Source organism: Rhynchophorus ferrugineus, unplaced genomic scaffold (assembly GCF_030347505.1).
Source record: "Rhynchophorus ferrugineus isolate W39M unplaced genomic scaffold, kcgeb_rfMv2 rfM3, whole genome shotgun sequence".
NCBI lineage: Eukaryota > Metazoa > Arthropoda > Insecta > Coleoptera > Curculionidae > Rhynchophorus > Rhynchophorus ferrugineus.
This window is the reverse complement of record NW_027472582.1, coordinates 24,175,905-24,198,309: the sequence shown is the minus strand read 5'-3', so window position 1 is coordinate 24,198,309 and position 22,405 is coordinate 24,175,905. Positions and strand designations below refer to the sequence as shown.

The window sequence follows — 22,405 nt, the reverse complement described above, 5'->3', positions numbered from 1 at the left end:
AATGAATCGATGATTGGATCGCTGCCAAACCAACATTGATCTTTTGATATGGTAACGTCATGTTTCTTGGAAAATAGGAAAATGATGAAAAGTATTTTGATATAAAAAGTATATAGTATCAATTATTCTCATTAATTTTTTTAAATAAATTTCATCTTACATTCGATATGTTTAGTACAATCTTAACTTACAAATTAATTTATTACTATTGTTCTGTTGTACTTGCATTAATACACAAGCAAGGCGTGTACAGGACTAATACATCAGTAGTATTTCCCAAATTAGAATAAAACTAATCTATTTAAGCTAAAGTTAAAAAAAACACTTAAACATTTAAATAGTTCGTGTGATTTGGTTCGCTTCAATCTTCTAAATTCCTACGTGTTGTCCAGTAGCTGTATTGCTTCAACGTTGCTGTGGTTTAGTAACCTTTTGTCATGTTTTAGGGCGAAATCTTGGATCACGTCGTGTATTCATTTGATTTCGAGGTCATGGTGGAAGTCGGTTTGATGTTTTGGTGCAACCTCGTATTTGCAGCTTACGGGTCCAAAAAGGCTTTATGATTGACTGATAAAAAAATCTCTTTGATTTTAGATCAAGTTGAGAGTATCTTCCGACTAACCAGAACAGTTGCTTGACTTTGAGTTTAATATTCCCTGCTTTTTGTTTCACATGATGTTTCGAGTTTAATCTACCATCGAGATATATTCTGAGGTATTTAGCTGATTATGCTTGAGGAATCGGGCATCCACCAAGTGATATAATTAGGTTTTTCACAGATTTGGAGATGTTAAGCTGTATTTTCCAGTCCTATTGTCTATTCTAGTCCATTTGTAGATCTTGTTGATCGCTACTTATTACTTAGATGGAGATACATCTTTTGCCATTATAATTATGTAACAGCTAGGGGTGTTGGCCATCGAAAAATATATATGGATATTTCGATATATCGATATTTCAAAAAATATATTATTTCTAAATATCTTAAAAGTAGTGATATTTTTGATAAACATTTAAAATTAAGAACCAAAACTGACAAAACCTTTAAAATAGAGTAATTAATTAATGATATAGGCAACATGAAAAATGATGAGAATTAAATCCCATCTAAGTCAAGCCAAATTGTTGTATAAAATGTAGCAAAATAAACTTAGTTCATTAAGTCAAAAGCTAGTTAATCATCCTTAATAATCACAAATTACGAATAGCAATTAAGAAGTCTGATAAAAATATAACTCACTCAGTAGATAGACTGACTTTTTCTTATCAATACATGCTTTAAAGTCTTTTTTGTTTGTTAATTCTAAGTTAACGATTGATCGGTAACAGCAAATTATTGAATGTTAAGGGCCCTAGAGGAGCAATTTAAAATCATATTTAAAAAAAATCGCAACCCACTTCATTATTATTTCCACTGTCATCCTGAAATCGATTACCGAGAAACGTCGTAACATTACAGAAATTTAATTATAAGTCTCGCAATAAATTAACGGAGTCTCGTTCCTTCCGGATATTTTTCGTAAAATTAAGTAACCTCCGAACCATGATTTTCCCCATCATCAATTCGTGTTTTCCATATTGCGCCCAACAAGACGACAATTTCGTCGTCGTTTCCTTATTAAACCAGAGCATAAAATTAAAGCCGTTCGGCATCTCCGCCACGGAGAAAGTCAATTATTTAACAATCGCGTAACAGTTGCGCTTGTAATGCATTGAAAAAGCAGCCGAGTAGACTTAGAGGCGATTAGGTGCGGATTTCTTTTATCTTGCGTTGCGAATAATTTAGAGAACATGTATGAACGAATGGAAAATAAAATATACTAGATCTATAACACAATAATTTACGCATCGTTACCATTTTCAACCGTACTTTTATTTTACACTACTTTGCATAATTATATAACAGCAATAAAAAAACAATTTTATGTAAATTTATGATTGCGTCTATCTTGCTCTTTTGGAGTGCGCGATATGACGATAAATCTACTGCAACGATAGCCGCGGGTTCGATTCCCCTTGGAGTTGATTGTACCACCCGCAAGAATTTAAAACTTAACAAGGAAATTAATCAGTCACGCCAGTAACCAAGCTGGGTAAGACCGGATGTCTTCTGGGATGTTATCTAATGCCAAGGATTATGATTTGGAACCCAAGTTACAGCAGTCCAATAAGATTCAAAACCCAATATATTTAATGTTTTTAGAAATATCTAACTTACCCAAAAAGTAGATTTCGCTTCAATTTGTTATCTATACCTCTAGACAGGCTTTTCAGATTTTGTTTCTTTGGATTAAAGTATATAAGCAAATGTTACTTCAGTAGAATATATAAAAACTATTAGTTGCTATTATTTAAAAGTTATTATTCACAATTACAGCCAGACACTAACACGAAGTGTCATATCTAACAAAATGTTATTGAAAAAAATTAAATCAGTTGTCTTAAAATTGATGCATACTTCGATTTAATTCGTTCGTTCCAGTCATTTAGTTATCGCAGAAATTGTTTCAGTGAAAACAATATTATGATTGTATACTTTGAATATACAATGAACGTTAATAACAATAAATCTGACGGAAAAACTGCATTTTTTATAAAAATTCTTGGGTGAATGTTATTGTATTGTATAAAACGAAGTGAATAACAAGATCATTCCAAAATTGATATTTTAAATAATATAAGTGTGTAAATTAAAAACAAATATACCTCACACAAAAAACAAAACCCACAAAAGAGGTTTCGTTCTGTTCAAAATACCGAACTTGTGAAATAAACAGAAAAAGTTCCAAGGGCAAATTAAATATATGTTCAAATAAAATGTATACAATTGTTAGGCTGTATTCTGATATCGCCCACTTATTTCGGTCCCTTTTGTGGGCTTTGAAGGGCTTTTACAATTATCCAACCCTTTTATCATTTATTGTTATGAAATATAAATTATTACCTTTTAAGCTGGCTGCGGACATTACAGGAAATTTGCTTTACAGCTTAGTAACATCTTAATAAAACTAATATTATTACTGTATAATTATTGAATAATTGCTAATGTTTAAAGTAAAATATTTAATAAAACAGTATCAAATCGAAACAGAATCGGTTAAAGTAAATATCAGACGTTGCATACAGCTGAAATCAATATCCATCTTCTCATAGACATAATGTGATGCAATATGCTTTTGTTGTCTCATCAGTTTATACACTGATTAAAAGCATTATATGCTGGTATACGTCTACATTATTTAAAAGGAATATTATACTTTAACGCTGATTATCATTTCAATTATGTAAGCTATATAATATACCTACAAGAACAAGTTAATTGTAAATGTGGGTTTGTTATTCATTTTAAACATTACAGAATATTACAAATAATTAAATAAATTTGTGTTGTACAATTTCAAATTTTTATTAACAGAAAATGTTTTTTGTATTTTTGAGCAGTATTTTAATTATAAACATTAAGACAAATGGTTAGATAAAATAACTAAAACATTATTTGAAGGAATTAGTAACGCTTAAGTTAAGTTTTTGTAAATTAATCGCCGAGATATAAAATAATGAATATTAAAAGGTATGTTAAAAAGTTTCCTTTAAATAATTCAAAAATTAGTAAAGAATTAAGATATATCTGAAATACCTCAAAACATTGATTAATAAAGCAAAAAAACGAATATTATAGCTGATAATTAGTATGATATTGAACAGGAACAATGCGTACTTTTAAATGATATATACCGAATGAGGTGATGAACCGACTGATGTTATATACAGGGAGCTTGATTGACACAATTCAACGAAAAATAACAAATAGTTGAATTCGAAGTAAATTAGTATGACATAGACAAGGTGGTCAAAAACATAATGGTTATTTAAAAAGAAAAAAACATAAATAATATCACCATATTTCTAATATTTGAGAATGTTATTAGAGAAACTTTTCCTGAATGAATCTTTTCAAATAATTAATCTGAAATGACAATAAACGAACGAGACAAAAACTATCCAAACAAATACAATTTCCACATATCTTATCTTATAATGTTAATGTAATCTTTTTTCCCCACTTCTAGAAACTGATGATGATGTCATGCCCATATTGTTGGTTTAGGTTTCAATGATTTAAAGTGACGATCTTGATGACAATGGGTGTCTGAAGGGCCAAGAAGTTTCCAATACAAAGAATTTCAAGACTTATTGGACGAAAACTCAGCTCAAACCATCACAAAATCTTCAGACGGTTTAACACTTGACGAATCAATTGTTTTAGAATTTTATGTCATGGTATTGCCATACCGAACCGCTTCAACATTGGTGTTTCAGTGGTAACCACGTAAAAACGAGTATATAAGTATATTACGAGATGACAAAACCGAATAAAACTGTTAACTGAAAATTCTACTGGCGTAAATTGGACAAATTAAATGACAAACTGTTGCAAAAAAGATCAGCAATAGAGAATAACCACGAAACTCATCCTCTTGCATCACAACGCTCGACCACACAATGCTAAAGTTGTGAAAAATACACTGGTGCAGCTCAAATAGGAAATTCTATCGCACCAAGCATAGAGCATTATGGTTGCAAATTATTCTGGTCAAAGACGCTTGGCTGGCACAACAATGCCACTTTTAAATTATTTTATTATATTTTTAAATACTTTTATTCAATACCACTTTTGTAGAATGATTTCTCTTTTGCTTCAAAATAAGCCTGTCACCAGTTGCTCTCCAATAAGATGAGGATCGTTTTGGTTCAAGAGTAAGTGACAGATCTGGTTTGTTACGTTTAAATATGTCCAAACGGTTTTTGGTCAACAGTAAGTAAACGAGCACACAAACCAAAACAGCGCCCGCCTTGAACAGAACTTTGTCATAGCCAAATGCGCATGCAATATAAAATCAACACGTTCTTTTGATTATCTTTACGATCACGCAACTTCACTTTTCTATCATTCAAAACCATTATGAGGATTTTTTGATGTTTTCTGGTGTTACCACCTCATTTGGATGTCCACTGCATTCTGCATCATCGGTATCACTTTTGAAGTCAGCAAACCAACGTTTTATTGTTGTTTCTGATGAAGCGGAGTCCTTATAACACTTTTCAAGCCATTGGTTCGCTTGCACGCTATTTTATTCCATCAAGAAGCAGTGTAAAATTAAAATACGAAATTGTGTTTGATCCATTGTTTTGAAAATAACAAAAGTAGAATCACTCTTAGCACAATGACTCACAAACTTATGAGTAGAATTCATGAAATTCTAACAGCTTTCTTTTGAAGATTAGAACTAACTGAAAAAGCGGTGAATGTATACGAATGTTCTTCTTGTCGGTCCGAATGTGTGACTGTCGACACGATTGTTTATCTGAACACTCACTACTATTTTTGTTGAAGGAATTTACACGGGAAAAAACAACCGAAAATAAACAAAGATACCGACTGACTAAAAACTTGTTTATTTCGGTTTTAAATAGTACATGTGGTTGACGGGAGAATTGATACATGATATAATGGATATACAAGATATTAGGTTATGTTAGGGAAGTGCGGAAGGGCTATGGAAGTGGTACTGTTACGAGGGGTAGAGAAAAAGAGAGTGAGACGTTGTCGTAGTGGTCTTTGATAGTCGGGAACGGTATAGTACCAACCCACCAGCGTTGCCAACCCTTGAACTTAATGTAGGTGAAAACGTGGTGGCCCTAAAAGGGTCGTAGCGGTCACTACAAATGCAATACAACTAGCGCCATCTATGTGTTAAGCCTGGGATTTTTCAACCTATATGCTAAAGGCTAAAAAAATCCGAAAATGGTTCTCTGCGAAACCAACATCGAAAATGAAGGAAAATATTTTATGAATATATGTGTTTCAATTTTTCCCAATAAATGCTTTTTTAAAATGAAACTTTTATTAGGATATATGTAAGCAATAAAAAAACACTTATGATAAAGCGTTCAAATGTTCGAAGAAAAAAATAACCCAGACGTTCAAGATCGTTTACAAGAACAAAAAATGACGACAGATTCGCGAAACGCTGCGATTTAATAGGTAACAATAATCAACAACCCATCGAGCATTCAGGCGTTCTCGCGCTCACGAGCGCCAGTTTACGGAACAGAATGTCCAAGTTCAAGCGAAGCCGCCGTTTATAAAAATAAAAATATCAAGGTGACGGGCCCCGTCAACAGTCGAACGAACACCAACCAACACGACACCAATAAATAAATCGAAAACGGAATCGTTTTCGGTGGTGTTTCCGCCCGTCTGGGCCGCCGCTTGATTCAACAACGCCGCGATTCTCTTATCGGAAAATATGTTTGCGTATTTTCCGAGATAAAAATAACGGTCCCGGTCCTGATAAGGTTATTACATTGCGGTACAACGGAGCACGATGGAAGATAACCCGTTACGTATTGTTTTTAATTAAAATATCTCTCCAATATTCACGTTGTTTATTTCGGGATGAAATGGAATTTCGGACGATAAAATTGAATTTGTACTACTCGCAGAACCAGTACAATTAACAAAATAATTAATATAAATTGTCTAATATTAATTAAAATGATATTCTGCTTTTTAATTATATTTTGGAGTATCCTTTTTACCAACTATATGACTATATCATCGTTATATGACGGAAATTTAGGAAATTTGGTGTTTTACGGGTAACAGAGGTCCACCCTGGGGTACCACTGAGATTGCCGTATATCAGCTACCTACCGCGAATGATGAGAGGGTAGGATTTTAATCAGCGCATTTGTATGTTGTAGGATGCCATGGGAGAACCTCATACTAAGCATACTGAAGAAGCTTTTCACGAATGGAATGCCTGACGGGTATTCACATTCTTCAAAAACCAACTAATTTTTGTTCATTGAATCAGAAACATAAGTAGTACGAGTTCTTCATGTAGGCATCTAACCCGCTATCAAGCCAATGTGTGAATGCAAGTGCATTAGAGCAAGTAAAGAGTAGATTATTTTGGATGCCGCTTACTTTTAAGAAAATATGTGGGTTTAAAAAAACTTCGAATTTATTCGAAAAATATAACTAGTGATCGTATATTCAATATGAAGGAATCCATCACAATTTAAAAATATAGCACTTACAAAAGTTTGCAGGCAAACATTAGATATTATTAAACATGTTTTGCAATCTATGTATGTATGTTACATACGCTGAAAAGTCCTGAGCGTAACAAAAGTGGTTTTTATTCAAAATTGGTTTTCTTTATCAACGTAATCTCCATCAAGAGCCAATCATTCCAGTGCCGCTCTAATTTTTCAACGCCACTGTTGTAGAACGATTTATCTTTTGCCTCAAAATAGGCCTGTCACCAGTTACTACTCAGATGACGCTCGTTTGATTCCGAACTAATCTAATGGATCCATGTTCTATCCATTGTCACAGATCGACGCAAAAATTCATCAACATGTTATTGTTTTTGGTCAACAGTGAACTAACGCGGCACTCACTTTGAACAGAGGTTTCTCATAGAATTCTCAGGCAATATAAAACTAACACGTTCTTTTGATACCTTTACACATGCACGTGTATTATATTAAAAATAAATGTATAGTCTATAATTTTTTTAGTAATGCGTAATAGATATTTGTGACGTCGAAACATTGCAATGTTGCAGCATCAACTCTGAGTTTTAGTTCATTTTGGCTTTGACATACAATAAGATTGTAATCTAAATAAAATAATTGAACAAAAATGTGTGAAAATGTGAATCAAATATAATTTAGTTCAATATGATAGTATGAAGACAGTATATCTAAAAGCTACAGTTAATCATGCAGCCACAATAATTTATAGGTAAGAGTTAAAACCTCTTGTAACTATTGCTTTCAAGAATTTTGCATATGTGTGACAGCTGGTCGCCGTCCGGCTGTCAGATGTACGCTAAATTATTCAAAATATTAGTTATAATTACTACAGGTTATAAACCGGCAAACATTATTTTAGCCCCTAGATTATTTAAGTCGCTGCCTGATATATCATATAACTATGTTTGAAAATGCCGCAAAACAATAGATATTCAGGGTCACAAATTGATTGCGGCTTTACCAAAATATTTTAAAAAGGAACGTGATAATGGAGCCCCCTTTGCCTATAATTTCCGTTATAGAGGTAATTATCGATTATATTAAAATGTTGATTACAAAATGAAGAATAATACGTTAGATTCACCCAAGAAAACGTGTCTACATAAAAAGTGGGTGACGAATCTTGACCATCTTGATATTGCTTTATACGAGACCAAATATACGAAATGTACAAGAACAGTAAGTACACAAACTAATTTATGGGTATAAAAATAATTTAATACATTTATTATATATTTAGAGAAAATTATCTGTCTGGAAAGTATACATAAAAGAGTTAGAGACATGCAGCTTTTTGAGGGATGTAAGACATCCTTTCGTACACTCTTACAGGGCATAGGGTTTAAATCCTGTAAGGATAACTCTCTAAGAGGTTTAACGGAACTTCCAAACATTGTTTTAAAAATAATTAAATTTTTAAAGGAAAGTAAGATCAAGGAAGATAAACTATTTGAATTTGTGCATCTTGATGAAACTTGAATATTTCAAAATGATTCATTGTGGCACTCTTGGCAAGACACTAACAAAAAAAGTGTAAGCACAATAAAAATTGATGGAAAAAGGTAAAAGTTACAATAGCATTCGATTAGGTTTTGTTGGTCATTATACTTATTGATAATTAATTTCAGATATATTGTTGGTCGAAAAGGATATTCCATCAAAAACTGTTTGGATATGGGGAAGGTGCATTGTTAACCATAACACCTTCGGAGAGAATGAATACTAACTGTTTTGTAGATATGGTAAATGCATTAGACAGAATTCAGTGATTAATTTTATGAAGAATGGTTGTACACAGATAGTAGCAGAAGAAATAAAATAGACAGTGATACTAGATAATATATGTATTAGATGTATAATGTTAAAATAAATAATATTTGATAACATTTTCGTTAACTTATTTTATTTGGATTAGAATTCTTTTGTATGTCAAAGCCAAACTGAATTAAAACTAAGAGTTGATGCGGCAACATTGCAATTTTTCGACGTCACAAATATCCATTACGTATTACTAAAAAAACTTTGAATACACTATGTGTTCGTTAGTCTCGCTAAAACTCGAGAATGGTTGAATTGATTTGACTAATTTTAATTTTGAAATCCGATAAAGATTTAAATGGTGAGAAAATATCGAAAAAAGTAGCAATAACAACAATTTAGTTTCCCCATACAAAATTCACTGCCATTATCATCAATAGTTTCACTGTCACATAGGATCGTTATTTTTGTTTATTTTCAAATATGTATAGGTGCGATTTGAAAAATAATCATGACATACATTTGCTAAAGGTAATTTCGAATCACATTCTAATTCCAATTGCGGAAAAGTAAAATAGCCACGATTGATCACACCACCAGATCCAATAGGCTTACTAGTTTTTGGGATGGGGCATGATTCTAACCATTTCTTGGTCAACATTCAAAAATATAATAGTCGTTTCCAAATGACGTCGTTTAGCGCAATGCATATTGTACAAGACAATTTCAGGTCCACTTTCAAGGTTCTTAGACAACATTCAAATTTGTATCAGAAATATTGGCAATATAAATCCATTAATCCAGTATATCCGTCATTTGTATATTTGTCAAAGCTTTTCCGATAAAATTAAGGTTCAGATAATGTTTTATTATACAAAGATGATAACACTATCATAATTGAAATATGAAAACTATAATGTAGTCGATCTTCTCAATTTGCGATTTTGTTTTGTACATATAATTTAGTTTCACCATAAAACACCATAAAAAGGTAAGATTAGCAGGTAAGGTTAGAAACCATAAAAAAGGTAGTATTAAATTCAAAGAAATCCAAACAAAACAATAATGATTAAAAGCTATTAATTGTACAGAGAAATAATAACCGATTTTCTTGTTTGTGTAATATTAATTCAATGTTTTATAATCTTTAATGAATCTGAACTTTACCGTACATCATTTGCGGTAATAGATATAATAAATAGAATAATGATTTAGTTAATAGATTTCCGGATATTTATTGGCAAATAAAATTGTTACAACAAAATAACATTAAAAATTCTATTAAAAATTCAAAGAACTATAAACAATAGAATGAAGTACAAACAATTGTGTAAATACATTAAGAACCATATACCCATTACAGGAGATGTTTTGATTTCAATGATTTCATCTAAAAGGTGTACGTACAATTACGTATATTTTTCGAAATAAAACTGATTAAGTAACGCCATCAACTAAGCTTTGAAAAATTGGGCTAATTTATGCACCCTCAAAGAAAAACTTTGGAAAGAAAAATATCCCCAAATTTGACAGTAACGGCACTAAAACACAATTCAACGTTAATAAAAACGTCAAGTTAACAAACCCGTGGACAGTCCCAACCAAAAATTGATACAAATAAATAAGTCGAAAACGATCGTGTTTTGTCGGTTTGGCCCACTTGATTCACCAACGGTTCCTTTTCGCAGATCACATTTTCCGATATAATATTTCTGCACTGATAAAAGTTTTATTATGCTTTCAAATAGGGTCCGAACAACGTTAGTCATTTTATATAAATAGACTGAATGCGATTACGAATAAAATATCGACGTGATAATAATACAAACGTAGAGAATCAGATAATTAATACCTAAACATCAAGCTCAACCGAATCGTTTTTAAATTTCAATTTCAATGCTTTCGTTATTCCTTAGTCTAATATCGAAAATGAATGATTAGTTATGATTAGTATTTTTTTTATTTTCCCGATTATACTTGCTAGTATTCGGTATTTCTAGAAAAATACTAGACATGTACCTAGATTTTGCCATTTACAGTGACAGCTAAGCCATGTCTCGCAACATTTTGAATACATTAAATAAATGTGGATGCTCCAAAGTGGTAATTTTTGAAATTATATAATATAAAATAATGTTGAGATCAGCTAAGAAAATTAAGATTAAGAATAAGATAAAAATTTGGATAATACTATTGATGAGATCTGATGAGAAAATAATCAATGAATGCTTTCCAGATATTTGAAAATCATTGATGATCAAAATCAATTCATGAGCAAGTGAGGAAGTGCATTCTCAAATTTTAAAACTATTTCGACTAGAGTTCCACGGGGTAGTGCTTTGGTGCCATTCCTGTATCTATACTACACTGTTTATATCCAAACAACAATATAAATAGTACTAGGAACATATAGTATGTATGTATGTATGTATGTATGTATGTATGTATGTATGTATGTATGTATGTATGTATGTATGTATGTATGTATGTATGTATATATATATATATATATATATATATATATATATATATATATATATATATATATAAACTACTTAATCGATCTGTCTAAGGCTGCAGTTAAAGTAAATGGACTAGAGACTGGAAAATACAGATCAATAGCTCCAAATAAGCGCACGTTAATTTCATATTGTGGCTAAATGACCTAATGAAAAAACCCAATTATATAATTTGGCAATGCTCAATTTCTAAAACAGAATCAACTAACTACCTCGGGTTCGTCCATCGATCGATGGACGAACCTCGCTCATTTCGATGGTAGGTTAAATTAGAAACCATCACGTTAAGACAAGTTTGAGACAATGAGACTCAAAATTAACAGTACGAGTTAATAGGAAGATAGTCCCAACTTGACTCAAGATAAAAAAGATTTGAATGTATGGGGTGAAAATATAGGGTTGCCCACAAAAATCAAATCTATTAGTAATTCAACGCTACCAAAACAAACCAAAGGGGTAATAAACCTGTATAGTATATAGTGGTTGCTCTAAACTTTAGCTTAAGTAGTTTAAATTAATCTTAATTTTAAAAAAAGTATAACAGAACAATTTGTAAATTAAGATTGTACTAACCATAGATAAGATAAGATATAATAATAATAAAATTGGTGTGACTCGATGAGGTTCAAGGATATTTGGTGTTACATTATTTGAAGCCGAAATACGTTTTGCAAGACAATTATGAATATGTGAAAGTGTGACTTATGAAAGTGTGAAATGTTTCTTTTTTCTTTTTATTTGAGTACGTCCAATATATGAAATTAAAATACGACATAAATAAAATTAACTTAATAAAGTTATACAAAATCCATTGACAACCTGTTACGTCCACATTGATATAAAACTATTATTGCGCCTTCTCAATATCTATCCCAAGCAAAGATAAATAACAGCTTGTACTTACTTAAATCCTTTGTCGTCATCTTGACCATTAACTTGCTGTTGTGCTACCTGGCCATTCACACCCTGATCCTGAACGTCTTTGGGACTTTGCTGACTTTTGCCACCATCTTTTTGATCCTTATCGTCAAGATGTAATACGCGCATGCGCTGCTCTAACCCTCCGGGTGCTTGGCCACTTTTGTCACCAGTAGGAGACGTACCCAAAACATATTCAACCTAATAACACAAAATATTTAAAAACATGTTATGTGTTAATATTTTTCCAAAATAAATGTCAGACATTGTTTTATTTTGAAGATTTTACAATATATTACGTAATTAATAGTTTTTATCATACATCATTTTACTATAATTTAAACATACATTCATTAATGATTTCATTATGAATTAATTCTTAAAAACAGATGAGTACGAGGTACAAAGGATTTTAGAAGCGACACTTTTTAAAAAGTGGACAAAGAAGGTCCAAAAATTGGTAGCCTAAATGAAACGACACTATCATGATTGATGGGTGATTATCAATTATGAACCCGTGTATGAAGCGTTGAAGAAAGTTAGATAGCCTCAAAATACCGATCGTTTCTCTTATTTGGAATTTAAAATTAATTGTCAACGGTATTAAATTAATTTGCTTTATAAAGACCTTTTGTTTACAAAAAACACCTCAAAATTTACAAAATTGAAAACACAAACACCGAATTTATTTAAATAATTAACAAGTTAACTGAATTAATATAAGTTCCTAAACTTACCATCTTCACACCCAAGCCTCCAGGTCCATCAGAGCCTCTTGGCGACAAAATACCACCCGGATCCCCTGCTGCGCCCGGAAATCCTCCTCTACGGCCACCCATGGCCAAAGGTGCAGTAACTGCATGTTCGCCTGCAACAAGAAAAATGAGCAAGTTAAAATGAGATAATTAGAAACATTTATAGTAAACGTTTTCACCCCTCATAGATCATAGATTTTCACTCATAGCAAGACCAGGCTTTATACCGCTTTGAAAGATAGCCTGATGTATCAATCACAGAATAGACTAACATTATTTATATTCCTCTTAATACAATCCATTAATTCATTTGAACTGGACTAATGGAATAACGTTTTCCTAGATTTTATATTCACAGAACTTGATAAATATTCATAAAATATTTCCTACTGGGTAACGAGAAGCTGATGAATAAAGCTGAGATCCCCAACGAAACAACTAAGCCCGACTAACGTAACGAAATGAGACAAGTATGCCACTAAAAGGGCGAAATTTCGCAAAGTTCCATTGTAAGTTTAATGATCGTGCGACCATAAAGCGCTAGCCTTAGTTTCGTGATTGATACTTGATACACAGAGAAACTGGTCGGGTCGCTGTCAACGCCGGACCTTAATTTGGCACGTTACAACTCTTGTTTAACATCTATTAGTGCGAGGTTTATACCGTTTTCGGTTCTCGGCTCGTCCGAAACTTATCCGATAACATTTAACATTCTGCTATGCTATCCAACTATAATACATGGAAAATGTGATTGATGTTAGTTATATCTTGAATTTCGATGTTTAAGCAGGAATGTTGGTAAAACTGTCTGTAAAAATTCTATAAATAATAAAATACAGGAAGTGGTCATTTGATAATGTTTTTTAAAAAATATATTTCTTGTAGGACAAGAGGCAACAACGAAATTAATTGGAAATATTGTAATATTGCATTCAGGTAACATACAAATGCGATGCGATTAGGTACATCTTCTATATTTACCCACAAATGCATGTTTCATTGACAACAATACATGCTTATCGAATAGAGAATTATGCCGCATGTTGGAGAATTTTCCATCTTCAGTTCAAAAGGGTCTTCAGATTCGTTGAGCGTTATTATATGGTACTATGATTTGTCCGCTTATTTTTCAATTATTGGCTAGGCGTTCCGAAATAATCGGATAATCAGGAAGAATTTCTGAATAAAACATTCCCATTATGTCATAGCAGTTACACAAGAGTCTTCTTTCAGTTACCATTTTTCTTTATGGCAATTCCTATAGAAGCCATAGTACGCTTTGCTATATTGAGAAGTTATGTAAATCTTCGTTCTAAAATCGGTATCGGTTAAAATTATGAATTAAAAAACAGCAATAGTAGAATTCTAATTTATTATTAATATTCAAAACATCTTCTCAATATTATAAAATACTTTGTAATACTCTAATATGAAATAATATTACAACTATAAAAATTATTTTTCTTGTTCCAGAATGACCAGCTAGAACCAAATGGTCTTTTGCTGATGTCGCTTCGGGTTCGAGATAGTGAAGTGTTTTGTGTTCGACACATAACCTGGGTTATGACTAGAGACAGAGAAAACTCTTCCAAAACCGCGATGCCCTATTCGAGGTGAGTGCTGACGGTTCTCATAAACGATGGGGAATTGAGTAACGCGCGGACTTTTTTGGAGTAGAACACTTGAAGTACCTGTACCACACCTGTGCTCCGTAGAGGCGCTTTCTGGGGGATTGCTAATTTGCTTTTTCTGCAGAGGAGTGGAAATGGTAGGCTGTACATGTATTTAAACGAATAAAATTCACACGAATCAACTTCATTGTAGTCATGAAGCGATAACATTAGAAAAACTTATATTAATTTTTGCAACCGCTAACATATGAAATTAAAATTTCATGAATCAAAAAAAATTTACTATAAAAAAATCATCTTATTATGAGTCCTTATTTTGTGGAATAAATATGGTTGAACAAATAATTACTGACTCCTAAACATATATAACACGATGAATGTTACATTTAATTTTAAGAATGACAGGACAAGATCGAGCAGAAAAATGAAAACTTTCAACTCCACCCCCGTATTTCTAATAATAAAAATTCGAGTCGAATACTTGGTGTTACTGGGCGCGCACAAACTTTCTAGCATAATATTAATTACTCACCATTGTATATCTAACGATAAATTCTGGTTATAAACAAAGACGAAAGTTTTTTTTGTAATTTCGTTTTCGTCGCAATATGGGTGAACCCACGTAACGTTGCTCAATTGGCTTACCAAACAAGTTTCACCCCGGTCTGTTGTTTTAATATTTTTTGCCGGCACGGCACAACTTCGCCGCAAACCAAATATAATATATGAAGCGTGTTTACAGGAACTTATCGCACACCGTTCTGTGTGTGTATAGTTCACCGAGCAGGGCACTTAATGGCGATAAAATTTTCATATTTCTCTAAAAACATTAGCTTATATGTAAAATATTATGTAAATCGAGATGTGTACAAGATAAAATGAAATGTTCATAAATCTCGAATGGAGTAATATCAAAAGTTAGAAATCAGTCAGGTTTAACAGGTTGATGGCAATTGTTACATCATGGAACATCTTCCTGTGGTAGGGAGGTCCGGTGCGAAGGAAAATATTGATATTTCGATTTCCTTCCTTCAAAAACCATTTCACCTTCCTTCATTAACCAAACCAGGTTTTTAATATCGATATTTTACTTGGCAACTTATTTACAACTATTGATGCTTGAAAACAACTTTTGAAAAAATATCGATGAATTTCTACTCTGGGGAACTCTTGTCTCGACAGTTACTACTTCCAGTTCAAATGTAGTTTTGCATCACCATTATCATATTCATGAAATAAAATGGTATATAATCTAAAAGATATTTTCGACCCTCCAGGTGTTCAGATTTGACTAAACTTAATACTTTTTAAAAAGAAAAATTTTCTGCAGTAACAGCTTTCAAATACAAATGATCTACAAGTATTATACCTTGAAAATAAAACTGATCAGATTCAAAATAGTATATAGAAAATCTTAAAGTTGCAACGGCTACCACACAAACTGACTGGTAATTTCAGTCATTTCGAACCGTTTTAACATCACGGTTTTATTGTCTGCTAATGAGTAAAAACTCCACATAGCTAAATATTCAAATCTATTCAAATTTTGCTGTGCTATGTAATATGATGGGGTCAGCAAGGTATTCTGCATTATGAGCTTCTGAAGCCGAATGAAATTGTTGCTGCATATGTCTACATCTGTATCAATCAAGACATGAATTGAAGAAATTGACGACATAGTGTTGCAACAAAGATCAGCAATAGCAAGTAACCGACGCAAAATAATTATCTTCCTCCGTTCTGTTCTTGTCATAAACAGCGTATTCACTAGACATAGCACCTTCTTACTTTATTAAATCAAAGGTTTCTTATAAATCGTCCCACCTCTCATATACTTAAATTCAATATATTTAAAATATACGAAAATGTATTTGTTAATTGGAAGAAAATCATAATTATCAGTACATAATAAATTGCTATCATACTACTAGTTTACAAGTATTACAGGACAAAGCCCTGAGAAGTATTGTAGGTGCACCCACATCATACTACAAGGGCTGATTACTTACACCAAGACCTTCAGATACCGACTGTCAATCAGGAAATCAGGAAAATTGTAAGGAAACTTGAAGACAGTCTCTATTCTCATGTCAATATCGAAATAATACAATTTTTTTATAATAAAAAATGGGAAAAGAGTTAATTAATTAAATATAAAATCATATTGCAAAAATTTTGCTTGCTCCAATTCAATTAAAAATTTCCCGTTACAATACCATTTCATAGATGAAAATATTCAGAAATTCCCGTATTTTTTCGTTGAACTGTTAAAGGTCGAAAGTTCAGATATAAAGCTTGGCGTTATAAAACTTTTACGGTATCTTTAAAATCGAACGAAAAAGCCAAACTATGTTCGATAGATGAAAAAAAACTTCCGAACAGAATTTGGGATTAATAGGAAACGAATGCCATTAGAACAAAAAAAAAACAATTTACCCTGTCGTCAAGTTGGTTTATATTATGAAGTAGAAACTCTTGTACGTGCAATTACTACACTCATTAGGCAGGGCTGCTTTTTGTTTGGCTCAATGCCATCGAGCAAAATCCTCAATTGATGCAATGCAGTCTTTTAAATTGTTAATAATCACATTTCTAATACCAAGCATCGGTTGGCTTTAATGGTTGATTAATTATAGTTCAATTTGTTATACAATTACATCCATTTTAACAGTATTTGTTTACATGCATTAATGTTTACATGTTAAAATAAAAAAACAAGTAAAGCTTAAACTCTGAGAGATATGAAAAAATTGATTAGTAAAAATTAGTCAATAATATTAGGGTAGGTAGGATATTTACTTCACGTAAGTGAGATGAGGAATGAGGAGAAAGAAAGCTGTAGCTAATACATTCATTCATAAAGCGCAACCTGTTACATGTTATTTATTTCTTCAATTATCATAATAAATAATTAAGTCTTCATATCTCGTTAGTAAAACAATAATGACAAAATAATAACAAAATAATAGACTAATACTATGAGACTAATATTATGCCACAGATATAATATTAGAATTATCTTAAATATATTGTTTCCTATATCTACTAAGAAATATAGCAGAGACTGTTCAATATGGATCGAGCATATATATCCAATAACATGCTAATTTCCATATCAGAGCATAGTTCCTACGTTGTTTTCCAATACCTCATTTCGAAAATAAAGAACAAAAGTTGGTTCTTATGAAAACTTCTATCCAGCACAATATTGTACATTTTTTGATAAAAATATTCATACGTCTCATCACACACGCTATATCAATAGATATTTTCTTATATAAAACACATTTTTGAGAACATATTTTTTCAATATTGCGAATAAAAAATAATTAATCTACATCAGTAGAAAAAAAATTAAAATATTAAAAAGTTTTTTTTGTGATCTCAAGATATTAATATTCGAAAATAAAAACACAACAATAAAATATATGTTAGAATATAATGTGTATTAATATATCTATGGTCGGCGATATAATAATGCAAGTAAATATTAATTAAATTATAATACACAGTATACCAGTTACGACCTAAGTTTAATTAATCCATGACTTACTATTGAATTATCCATAATCTGTTTTAAATCACCATATACTGTGCACAACAAAACTACTATACAAATAATTAGACTGTTCGAAAAAAATATAGTTGCGACAACAACTTAAGTATGTGTTTTAAAAACGTACAATGATAAAATTGCCCAACTTCAGCAGACACAATATAACCATCTTAAGTAATAGACGTCCTTTGTAAAAATGGCACGAACAACGAAACCATGAACACATATGTTACGATATATAACCGAAAATTGTAATAATTAGTTGAATACGAATTAAGACCAACCAGTTTAGAAATGTAACAAAAATATGTATGTAACTTCTCCGTTGGAATGTTGGTAGACAATCGTATCTTAAAAAAAAATGCTTGTTTTTCCATTTCATATTTCAAATTTAATTTAGTTAATTTATAGTAAATTAAGTTGTTTCTAAGTAAACTCTAATGTTAACGAATTGAGCCTTAATATAAAAAAAACATGAAAATTAATCCACTATATTTCCTTTTCCAATCCAAAAGATAATATTCTGTGCAAAAATAAATTCGGAGACTTAAGAGTTCCAATTTGTGTCTTTAGTCTTAAGTTTAAGCAAACAGGGATTATATCAAAGTTAGTTTCTTTAAAGTTTACTCCTTCAAAGTTAGAGAACCCTATTTTATGGCAAGTCATGATTTAGCTAGGAATAACTAAAAGAGGAACAATATAGGAATTAAGTTATTTATAAATAATACATGGGCATACTAGGCATAGTAAAATAATAAAATAAATATCATGATCAATTATTAAAATATCAAACTAAGTTAGAATTTTAAAGTGAGGCAAGGTGAATTTACATGAAGTCAGACCAAAATTTCATTTCACACCATCTGTTATATTCACTTGACTGAGAATCATGTGACTAACTTAATATATCTAAGGTTAAATTTCAAACCACATATTTGATATATTTTTGTACCATACTATTCGAAATTATTAATATATAATTGTAAATATTGATTTATTTAAGTAAAACTAGGTATTAATAATTATAATTTACATACGACAAAGTAAACAAAATAATAAAAGAATCAAATTAATGCCGTATATTTTACCATGAATAACTCTCCGGAAAAAATAATCTAAATATTTATAATCCTATTATGAACATTTAAAATTCTAACCTGTAGTAGTTCTTCCGTTCGTTTCAAAACAATTCAGTAAAATAAAATAATGTATATGTAGACACTTTATTATATTAAATCGTTATATAATACGCATACAATTCCAGATATTTTCTTCCGGAATAACCCTGGACAGGGTCGCCTGCTCCATCTCTACTACACTTTCAATGATTATGTTTTTTATTTTATCTGCAATATTCTATCCAGAAAATATTGTAATGATTTTTTAAAATAGGAAGAAAGGTCAAATTTTAGGAATGAATGCTAGTAAATCATTTATTTTTGTTTACTAATATATCGATTATGTTGTACTTCTAATGATTTTATGATAATCTAAAAAAATTATTTCAAAAAGCAGGAAGCTATTTATCTGCTACTGTTGGCGAATGGTTTTTGGGGTAACTTTTCTGAAATAACCTTAATGAGTTTCAGTACACCAGTAAAAGACTTCCATACTCCTCCACCATAGAGATAACGAAATTATTTGACCACAAGAAGCTAGCTAGCCTCAGCGAGCCTTCAACATCCGTACCAGTTTTAAGCGCAGCCTTCCATAAATAGTCTTTTAATTAGCTAATATCAAGAACTCTTGCATCAATATTCTTTTCTGTTTTCTATCCTCTCACACATAATGAATGACATTGTCTTTACTCATATTGAGTACCAATCATAGATATCTGAAAAGCCAAAAGAACCAGCCGGATTGCTCTATCTGGTTTTCAGCATACCCAGTTAATCGCTTGAGTGATCACTGAAATGCAACAATAGGACCCAATACTGAGAGACTACTGGCTTTTCCTAGAGAAAACTGCCACCCCACTTCATTTTGTTAATGCCCTGCCAGTCTTTTATTTTCCTTCAAGTATATTTTAACTGTTTTCTTATTTTGGAGAATTTTAAGACGTTATTTGAATCCGCTTAAAATCTAAATCAGTTATATGTAATTTCTATATATGCCCCCAACTGTGCTGATCCTCGTTTGGAATCATAATCACTACATTTCATAAAAAAAACATATTTGAAAAAACAAAAATGATTTCCATTATAATCTCGAAACAGTTTGGCTGACCAATATCCAATAAGATAAAAATATATGAAACCGGTTAGGTGTTATTACAGTAGGAAAAAGAAAAGTTTTATTGACTTAAATTGTTTAAATTTATTACTATGAAATTTTATAAATCGTAAGTGCAATACTTGCTTAAAATAATGCATTAAACTATGAAAAAACCTAATAGAGATGTATTATTATAATTATCTAAAATAGTAATGTTATTTAATTAGAAATCAATTTTATTTATTAACCTATAAAATAATTTTCTAAATAAGGAAAAACCTAAATATCCATCAATTTAACATTACTTTGAGATAATTCCAGCTTTTACTAATTAACGTATAATGAATAAACCTATTGTATTATTAATTGATCCTATTTATTAAATAGTCATATTCAAAGAAACCTGTAAATTAAAAGGAATCTCTATGCGCTGAGGATGCAATATCTCATCAAAGATGGTAACGATATAAATGAAAGTTTTAAATTTTGACAAGATATATTGTCGGGTTTTTATATAATTTTGTGCAGTACCGGACAAAAAAATTTCATTATATACTGTTGTCACTCCTTATTGTTCCTCAGGCAATGTAAATTCGTGCGGAGTATATTTAAAATAAACGGGTATATTTCAATATTCGAAATTTCCTCTTTGGCATTTTCCATTATCATTACTGACATTCCATTAATTATATCTGCTTTTCCCGCTGGTCGCTCTGTAAAGACCGAACCGTACGATTTCACTATGGTGACGGGGCGGGTGTGTCGACCATCTACGGACCTAACAAAAATGAATCCCGTTTCCAGCACTTATCGGTGGAGCCAAAAAGACAAAAATGTTTTTGTCACGGCCCGTCGATTTAATCAGTCGTCGACGCTCCAACGCCAGAAACTGACAGTAGAAAATGGGATCCGGTGACTGGATAAAGTAGACGAACACAGACCACGTATTATTAAGTTAGAACGGTAGGATCGTTTTCACTATGTCAGTTCGTAATTCGTATATAGGTGAATACGTGTGAAGTTAAAAAATATGTTGTTTTTAATTAACTTATTAATTCTAAATTAAACGGTTTCGTAAAAATTAGTTTAAAATATTACGTGAGAATCACCAGAAAATATTTTCGATAAAAATTTTTGGTTGACTCGCTGTTGAAAATGAACACAAAAACAAATAACTAAATAATTATATAAGAAATTCTGAAATATGATTAATTAACAAATATGACAGTTTGATATCGTTAACAATATAGTGCAAAAACAAAAAAGTAGTTTTTTATTATTATTTAGAAACAACCTCTTGTGTCTTTTCTTTCTTTTTCCAACATAGAATAAAATGGTCTTTTGCTGATGTCGCTTCGGATTCGAGATAGTGAAGTGTTTTGCAGGCGACAGAGACCCAGTGTTACCACCGAGATTGTCGTAGTTGGTTATCTACTGAGGTTTGTGGATTGGTAGGGATTTTATCAAGGCGTCGTCGTGCTCTAAGGCGCCTAGGGATAACCTTTACACTGCACAAGTTGAACAAGTGAAACTTTTCACGAACGGGATGCCTGATTCAAAGTGAGTGTTGACGTTGCTCATAAACTATGGGTATTGAGTAACGTGCGGATTTTTTTGGATTGGAATATTTGGAGTAGTTCAAGCTGTCTCTCAGAGACATACTTGTACCCCACCTGTGCTCCGTAGAGGCAAACTGGACGGACTAGCATTTTATACAGAGTGGCTTTCTGCGGGATTGGGAGTTTACTTTTTCTGCAGAGGAGTGGGAACACGCCATTGCCTTTGCAGATAGCGTGCTGGATTTGAGCTGACCATTGGTACTTGCGGTCGAACTAGAGACCGAGGTATGATACTTTCTGAAGCCAGGGGAACTTCTTCTTGCGGTGGAACAGAACAGCCTGAGTTTTGCTCGGATTTATAGTATATTTAAGTCCGTCGCGAATA

The 22,405-nt window shown here is 31.7% G+C and overlaps 1 protein-coding gene across 15 annotated transcripts in view; it reads right to left on the bottom strand.

Moving 5' to 3' along the window:
* LOC143192891 (maternal protein pumilio) overlaps nt 1-22,405 on the bottom strand; it is a 434,284-nt gene that overhangs the window by 246,744 nt on the left and 165,135 nt on the right. For all 15 annotated transcript variants that reach the window (XM_076398670.1, XM_076398675.1, XM_076398672.1 and 12 more), the window contains 2 exons: nt 13,043-13,173; nt 12,292-12,506 (listed from right to left, as the gene is read on the bottom strand). In XM_076398670.1, coding sequence (XP_076254785.1) covers nt 12,292-12,506; nt 13,043-13,173 — 346 coding nt within the window. The remainder of the gene's footprint in view (nt 1-12,291; nt 12,507-13,042; nt 13,174-22,405) is intronic.